Source organism: Corylus avellana, chromosome 10 (assembly GCF_965113065.1).
Source record: "Corylus avellana chromosome 10, dhCorAvel1.hap1.2, whole genome shotgun sequence".
Classification (NCBI taxonomy): Eukaryota; Viridiplantae; Streptophyta; class Magnoliopsida; order Fagales; family Betulaceae; genus Corylus; species Corylus avellana.
Genome location: NC_142499.1, coordinates 11481927 through 11491055, shown reverse-complemented (window position 1 = coordinate 11491055; position 9129 = coordinate 11481927). Strand labels below are relative to the sequence as shown.

At 41.1% G+C, this 9129-nt stretch overlaps 1 protein-coding gene across 1 annotated transcript; it reads right to left on the bottom strand.

Moving 5' to 3' along the window:
- Nucleotides 1-3128: 3128 nt before the first annotated feature.
- Nucleotides 3129-4995, bottom strand: LOC132191587 (Presenilin-1). The gene has a single exon (XM_059606676.2). It carries the CDS (start codon nucleotides 4872-4874, stop codon nucleotides 3516-3518), a length of 1359 nt encoding a protein of 452 aa, XP_059462659.1. The 5' UTR covers nucleotides 4875-4995; the 3' UTR covers nucleotides 3129-3515.
- Nucleotides 4996-9129: the final 4134 nt, after the last annotated feature.

The window sequence follows — 9129 nt, the reverse complement described above, 5'->3', positions numbered from 1 at the left end:
GCTTTCCAGTATATTCCATTGCGTATTTGTCACTAAGAAAGAGAAACTATGAACAATTTTGCAAAAGAAAATAGCTTCGATTACAGTATCTGGAATGGAGTTTCTGATGTGTGCTTATTGAAGCTTCCCCAATCATTTTTTTTTTTTGATAAATAATGTTGTATAGAAAACGCGCTAGAGGCGCAACCGAAGTACACAGGGAGTATACAAGAGGAGAACGCCTAATGAGGACTAGAGAAGAGAATAAGAAAATCAGCGAAACTAATCACTGTGGAGGCAAGCCAAGCTGCCGTCCAAGTGAAGAGAGTGGTGAGAAAGAAGTGCAAGAAATCCTCCAAGCTCCTTTCGGAGTTCTCGAAAAATCTCCCATTTCATTCAGACCATAAGCACCACAAGATGCAAAGAGGGGCCATTTTCCAAACAATGGCACTGCTAGGACGACCACCCATCCACCAGCACTGAAACAGATTAATCACCCCACGAGGCATCACCCACGCCAAACGGAACCAACTAAAGAAAGCGTTCCATAAAAATTGAGCACATTCGCAGTGAAGTAATAGATGATCAATCGACTCCTCATCCACTTTGCACATCCCACACCTATTAATCACCACCATATTCATTTTCCTAAGATTGTCCAGCGTGAGAATCTTGCCTAGAGCAGCCGACCAGGCAAAAAAAGCCACCCTCGGAGGGGCTTTAGTACGCCAAATGCTCTTCCAAGGAAAGGGGGTGTTGTCTTTAGAAATGAGAATGTTGTAGAACGAACACACATTGAACTTCCCCTTCCTTGCCGGAACCCACCAGATCTTATCTTCCCCACCTCCCAATTCATGAGCGTAAAGAAGGCTATAAAATGAAACAAGATCATCCACTTCCCAATTGTTCACCGAACGAAGGAAGCTCACATTCCACTGACGAGAGCCACTCGAAAAATCAAAGTTCTCCGCAATGGAAGCCTCCTTATTACTCGCAAAGCTGCACAGCCCCGGAAAGACCTCCTTAAGGGGCGAGGTTCCACACCAAGCCTCCTCACAAAAGCTGATTCTGGAACCGTCACCAGGAATGAGTCTAATATGGCGAGAGAAACACAGCCATTCCCTACTAATGGATTTCCATAACCCCATACCATGAGAATTGGATCTGATGCGAGAACGCCACCCCCTCTCACAGCCCCATATTTGGCCTCTACCACCTTTTTCCACCAAACCCCAGACTCGTCAGCGAAGCGCCACAGCCATTTCCCAATCAACGCACGATTGAACATTTTGAAATTTCGAATGCCTAAACCCTCTTCTCTGATAGGAGAGCAGACTTTGGGTCAATTAGCAAGATGATGCTTGAATTCATCTCCCATACCACCCCAAAGAAAACCACATTGGATCGACTCAATGCGCTTAGCAACCGAAGCAGGAATAGGAAAAAGAGACAAGAGATAGGTAGGAAAATTAGATAAGGTGCTTTTGATGAGAGCAATCCTACCACCCTTGGAAAGGTACATTCTTTTCCAGCTAGGGAGAGTGCGAATAGTCTTCTCCACCACCCCATTCCAGCTAGACTTAGCTTTAAACCGAGAACCCAACGGGAGACCCAAATACAAAAGAGGCAGGGAACCAATATCACACCCCAAGACCTCGGCCAAAGCACCAGCATTCTCCACAACACCAACTGGCACCACCACCGATTTAGCCAAGTTAACAGTAAGGCCAGAGACAACTTCAAAACAAATAAGCAAATCAGCAATGGCTTGAACCAGATTCTGAGAGGCCCCACAAAAAACCAGCGTATCATCAGCGAATAGTAAGTGAGAGATGTGAACTTGCTCATCCCCTCTATTCCCCACAGAGAACCCGGAGAAGAGGCCATGATTGATACTAGCATTGACCATTCTACTAAAGGCCTCCATCACAATGACAAAAAGGAACGGGGAGAGAGGATCACCTTGCCTAATCCCTCTAGAGCGATGGAAAAAACCAGCAGGCGAACCATTGATCAACGCCGAAAACGAAGCCAAAGAGATACAAAAGTTGATCCACGAGCACCATTTCTGCCCAAACCCACATCTCCTTAAAAGATACAGCAAAAAATCCCAATTAACATGGTCGTAGGCCTTCTCAATGTCCAGTTTACAAAGCAGCCCAGGATCCCCAGACTTAAGGCGACTATCCAAGCATTCATTGGCAATGAGCATTGAGTCCAAAATTTGTCTACCTTTAACGAAAGCATTTTGAGGTTTGGAGATAATACTATCCATAACCTTCCTCAATCTATTGGCCAAGACCTTAGAGATAATCTTGTAGATCCCGCTCACAAGACTGATAGGGCAAAACTCTTTAAGATCCGAGGCCCCAGAGACCTTCGGAATTAGGGATAAAAAGGTAGCATTAATACTTTTTTCGAACTTACCATGAACATGGAAGTCAGAAAAAACAGCCATGATATCCTTTTTAAGCACATCCCAACACCAGGGCCTGGTGTGGCAGCGGGGAGGGGGTTTCAAAAGATAAGACAAGGCTAAGATAACCAGCAAACACAACAAGAGAACAAGATTGTAAGGCATCAGAGTACTCCAAAAATTTTACGAAGTGAAGGCAACCTTTTTTGCAGGATTCGCTTCTCGAATATCCCAGCGATATTGCAGGAATGGCTACTCTCTGCAAGTTTGAACCCCATCCCAGAAGTCAGCATGTAGGAAAATGCCTTAGAAATCCCCCACCCTTCTCTTCCCAAAAGAAAAAAAAAAAAAGAAAAAAAAAAAAACAAACAAACAATTCTTATCAACTCATATATATTGCTATTGTTTATGCAACCCACTCCACACAATATTAGTTTGAGCAACAGAAAACTTTCAAACTAAAAAACTGACAAGATACTGCTTTAGACCTCTGGTACCACACATATTCAAAGAGCAATATGAACCATAAGCATGAAAGAATTTTGGCTGGCTTGGCCATACATAATGGTATTTGCCTCGTTAGGAGACTGGCTAGCTGGGAGTCTATCTATCTCTATGGTAGGTTAGCGACTTGATAGCCTGACTGAAAACATCTTTTATTAAAGAATTAAATGTCCATTCACTAAACCATAATAATATAATCACTGAAAAAAGTTAAAATAAACAACCATCATAATAAACATTGTGAAAATTTGATTGGATGAAGAACATATCAGTTAGAATGGATAATTATATGGTTATAGAGTAGCTTCCTACATACCTCGGTTACCAAAAATAAAAAATAGAAGCTAATTAAGGAAGACATCTACCTTGCTATGACAAAATGTTGTATAATTTATAAAGCAAGACCCCCAAGGCCAGTCAACTTGCATTCCAACTCATTACCATATGGTTCCAAATGTTGCTGCACTATCCGATCCAGAGGTTGGATCATGAGAGCATTACTAATCACCAAGGAGAGAATTCATGGAGTAATACCTTTCACCTTGTATACAAATCTCAAGCCTATGAAAACATCAATATTTCACGAACATTTAATTGATCTGTCGAAACTGGAGAATCAAAACATCATCAAATTTGTTGCTGTCCCAACGACGAAAGGTTCCATCAACAACCGAGTCAAGAAGTAAAAAACAACACCCAATGCAATCGAAATAGGCAAGGCAGGCAGAGCTCGATGGCACACCGACAACAAAATAAGAGTGCACCCAAGTCCCGAAATAATCGCAAGGTAACAAGCATATACTGTCATAAGATCATACATAGCAGCTCTACCCACAAGAACGCTATAGAAAACAAAGTCTCCTAGGCCAAGTTTAATACCTCTACTCGTCACCTCTTCATTATCCCTTCTTGTCCGCTCTCTATCATTCCCCAATCCCCTCATCTCAACAAGCGGAGACATCTCCTCATCAACAACAACCTCCGGCTCTCCATTCCGTGCTCGATCAGACGAAACAACTACAGTCGAATACTCCGACGATCCACCGCTCGACGAATGCCTCTCCCGCGAATGACCCACCAATGGGGAACTCTCCCCTTCATCTCTACCGTACTCAGCAACCTCACCAGTAGCATACTCGGAATTACTGCGATTTTCGCCCTCATTTCGATTCACGTTGGCACGCTCAACCTCCTGCAGCTCGACCGACCCAGAATCTGAAACCCCACCAACCAAGAGCCCCAAACTAGACCCCCTATTTTCCGTATTCATCGACACTGTCGGCCGAGCCTCGTAGACCAACGCCGGCAATTCCTCATCCCGAGTCGATGCCAATTCCACCAACAGCTTCAGTGGCCCTCCAGGAGCCAAGACCGCCGCCAAATCATACACAGCCAACGCCACCAGCAAAACCCAAGTGGTCCATTCGGGCAATTTCGTGAACCAAGCTGCCACGATTATCCCCAACGACACCATATACGCCTGCCTCAAGAAAATGGGTATCCCACCAGAGAAGACAGACAACACACCCACGACCGTGAAGTTGAAAAGCAACAAGAAGCAAGTGATGGAATCGACAGGTATGGAGAAATGCTGAATTATGGAGAGGAAGATGGATCCGCCCATGGTGGCGAGCACGAAGAAGGCAGAGAAGCGCATGTAGTTCTTCAAGAAATTGGTGAAGTTGTAGTAGTAGAGGACGACGAGGAGGAAGGTGACGAGGGCGATGAGGATGACGAACACTAAGGCGTTTAAGAGAGCTCCTTCGAGCTTTTGGGCGGCGGAGTCGGAGGGGGTCTCAAGGTAGACAAGGTTGGCTGCGGTGCGGATGGGAGCGGCGGAAGAGGAAGAGGAGAAGAAGGGGTTATCGGGAGAGAGGGAGTAGACGATGAGGACCACCAGGAACATGCAGATTGAGACTGGGGACATCACGCCAATGATCTCCAGGCCAATCGATTCCAGGATGCTCGACTCCATTTGGCTTGGTTGGAGAATTTCGTCGATTGGCTGCTGGGGGTAAGAGTGTCAACTATAAGGCATTTGGGGAGGATTTGGGGTTGGGCGATAACGCGAATACCTTAAAGACCCACCCCCGATCCGCCGTTTTATTATTTAATGTTTTAAAAATAAATAAAAAATAAAATAATGTAATAATATATATATATATATATATATATATATATATTTTTGGATTTTGGATATGGGCCACTGTTTGGCCCGAGGGTTGGGGTGACTTGAGGGTCATGGGCCCCAACCACCATTTGGTGGTGGCCGATTCACTTCCAAGGGTCATGAGGATTGCTTCAGCCACTCCCGACCGTTCCCAAGGAGTGGCCAAACGGTGGCCCTTGGAGTAGTCCAGCCACCCCCAATGGCCATATAAAAAAATAAAAAATAAAAACAAAAACAAAAAATTAAAAAATTAAAAAAAAAAAAAAAAAATTGGCCCTTGGGGGTCATGGGGTGGCTTCGGCCATCCCCAACCGGCCCCAAGGGGCCCTTGGGTGTGGTCCGACACTCCCAAGGGCCAAAAAGAAAAAAGGAAAACAAAAATTGGTTTGGTCCTTGGGGGTGGTTCGGCCACCCCCAAGGGCCATGGGGGTGGCTTCGGCCACCCCCAACACCGTTAGCGGTCGCCAAAGCTACCCCCATGGGCCTTGAGGGTGGATTGGCCACCCCAAGGGCCAAACCAATTTTTTTCAAATAATGAGTTTGGCCCTTGGGGGTGACCGATCCACACCCAAGGGCCATGGGGGTGGCTTCGGCCACCCCCAACCGGCCCATGGGAATGACCGAAGGCACCCCATATCCCAATATATGGTGGCCAACCACCCCCTGTGGCCAAAATAGGGTGGCTAGCCACCCTTACTTTTTTAATATTTATTTTAAATTTTTTATTATTTTATTATTTATTTATTTTTAAAAGTAAATTAATTAATTATTATTACTATTTTTAATGCGTCACGTGTCTGACTGATGACCTCAGGATCTCTCTAGAAAGATCCTAGCCATCAACCAGTTCATCTTAGTCCATTTTGGACCGAAGATGATCCTCTTCTCCCCCCTCCAAAAAGAAAACATATGTATGTTTCATTATTCTGTAAAATCCGAATACATAACGTCAAATTATTCCTATTTAAAAATATAAATAATTTGTTGCTGGGCTAACCCATGGTTAAGTCATGGATTTTATGTTTTTTTAATAAATTTTTTAATTAGTAGAAGGAACATTTCCCTTATATTTCATTTTATTTAACTTCAAATCCTAACTATACGGATGGCACAAACATTTTAAAGTTAAACACACTAAATTGAGAGTTTTAAAATTAAAAAAATGATTGTAAAAGCGGTGAAAATTCAATGGGATTAAATAAAGTTTTCCCAAAATTCTACTTATAGCATTACTCCAACATATATCACATCCATATAAGGGTGTAAACAAGCCGAGCTTGAATGGGTAGTGTGTAACGTCCCCAAAATTAGTCTTGCGTAACCTGGCAGGGTTACTGGCAATTACCCCAGTTAAACCAACTTGTGGCTAAATGAGGAATCGCTCCTCTAAGCATTATCAGAGTGAATGCATGGAAAGGTGATATAAATCTAAGTAAAACTATAAGTATATTCCTTGAAATTAAGACATGGAGCAACTAACAAATCTGTTAACCATTAAAGCAAAGTCTGTTGTGGTAGTCGTGCCACTTTTGGGATTCTAGTAACAGATTTCCTAGAAAGGTAATAATAGCGTAAGTGACTTAGTAAGTAAACCTCACAATTATGCATGATATGAGACTAGTTAAGCATAAATAAACATGCAATTTTAGTAAGCATTCAAATGAGGTGTTGTCTCCGTTAATACACTATAAAATAGTATTTTAGTTTTCAAAGTGTAGTGTACTACGGCGGGAATCACCTAAGTATTTTAATGTAGAAAGAATAATGCTTTTATAGGTCATAACTCTCATATATGGTCTACCCGAGATATTACCTCTTCTCAGCAGAGTTGGCACTATCCCGAACGACCTGTAATACAATGCTGGTGCCTCGACCATTATACACTATTGTACATAACATTATCGGCACGACCAAGTTTGACCTCGGGTGGCCCACACCGCTAGTGATGTTCGTCCTGTAGTGAGCGCCCATTAAGGCTGCGCCGGCCACGGAACAACCATTGAATACAAGGCCCATATAACACACTCATTTGACCATAGAATGCAGGCTATATAGTAAGCCCATGACCATTATACTGCACATACCGATGTACCATATCATATGGTGCATCTTATTAATCAGTTTATAATGCAGTTACCAAGTAATTATGAAATGTAAACATGCTCATATCATACTCGTGGTCAGTCAACTGACATATTCCACGTTTTTAAGAAAAAAAGGTTCATAAGTGTTTACTTACCTAGCACGCTCGCTTGAATCCTTCGACATTGCTAAATCCTGCTATAATGGAATATAACACACCGTCATACATAGTATTAGAGGACCCTTACGAGTAAGATACTTGGTTATCCTAATGTAAAGGGTTTGTAGGGCCTAAGTTGCACAAATGGGGCTAAGGCGGATGTCTGACCTCCTGACCATACGTTCGAGCTCGAGAGCGTACATCCGGTCAGTGAGTAGGCATTTTGTTGTGCAAATTTTAATACTCGCAAGTGCACAAATCGTTTGTAGTTTAATAGATTGCAAGTGCGAGGTCGAACCCACAAAGAATTGTATTTTTGAAAGAGTAATTTAAATCTAAACTAATTAAATCCTAATCTAGTTCCAAAAGGTTTTTGATTTTGTATTTGATTTTGAAATTAAAAGACAAACATAAACTAATTAAAATAAACTAAGAGATAAAAGACTAAGGTTTGGGAATTCACACTCACCGAATCATAACAACATACTTCCATATTTATCAATATTAATCTGAAGTTCTCACAATTAAAATCTTAGATATGATTTACTATGCTTCAAACAATTAATCAAAACCATTCCATGTATCCATTCATTGACAAAATCACAAAAGGAATCCAAATTCAATTGAAACACCAGATGTATCCGTAGAACAAATCACAAGGGATATCCAGTTTTTATGAGTTAAAAGCCAAGCAATCAATCATATGAAATTATTTCAAAACATCACATATATCCTTGAATCACAAGAGATATCAAAGAATCACTCCATACAATTGGTTAGAAGTAAAACAATTGAAATATAAAACCCCATAAAATCAGAATAATAAAAACTTACATAAAAGTGATGTTGTTCTTCATCGGTGAGGCTTCATCCCCAACCTTAGTTGGGAATTTAGCTCCACATAAAAATAAAATCTAAACCTAAACCTAAACATAAAGAAAAACTAAACAAAAGAATTTTGCTCTCTAGGATTGTATCTTTTCTTGAATGCAAAGAGAAGAGGTCTATTTATAGGCTTAGGAAAGTTTTAAAAACCTTATTAAACCTAGATAATTCGAAGGTCTGTCTCACAGTCAAAATAAAAGTCTGAAATCGAAATAGGATTCGTCCAGATTTGTATCCTTTAATTGCGAGGCGATTTTGGCATAGTAACCGTCCGAATTAGAAAAATTCTATTTCACAATGAATTGTAGTATTTTGAGTTAACTTTCCAATGCCGCTTGAATCACTTCAATCCAATATTTGAGCAGAAAGTTATAATCAAAATACTGAGACGTATACAAAATCTGAATTTGAATCCAATCCGAAATCTTATCCAATCTATCTTTAATCCAATCTGATCTTTAATCCAATTTAACCTTTTTCTTGGATTCTGTTGATCTTAACCACATCATCTAGGTCTTCTCAAAGTATGCTTTCTTCCAAACTTTGCATTTTTCCCTTTAAAGCTGTAGTTTTTCTTTAATGACCTACAAAACACTAAAAACACAAAACTAACACAAAATATTAAATAACGACACAGCTAAAGGATTAACTAATGTAAATAAAGGGGTCCAAATATGCAATATTTGGCACTTATCAAACACCCCCAAACTTACATTTTGCTTGTCCCTTAGCAAAACAAAATGAAAACAAAATAAAACAAAACATAAATCCTCTTTCGTGGGAGAAACAATTGCATTTAGCATATGCAACAAGCCTTTTAAACCCCTAAGCATCCCTAGTGGACGAGTGAAGTCTCGTGAGGGCTTAACAGGAATGATACCCACAAACATTGTAGCACTATGTTGTTAACAAAAAAGAAGTTTCACATAAACC

What these genes read in the sequence shown, in the direction of transcription:
- LOC132191587 (XM_059606676.2), bottom strand. Translation starts at nt 4,874, where the DNA reads ATGGAGTCGAGCATCCTGGAATCGATTGGCCTGGAGATCATTGGCGTG.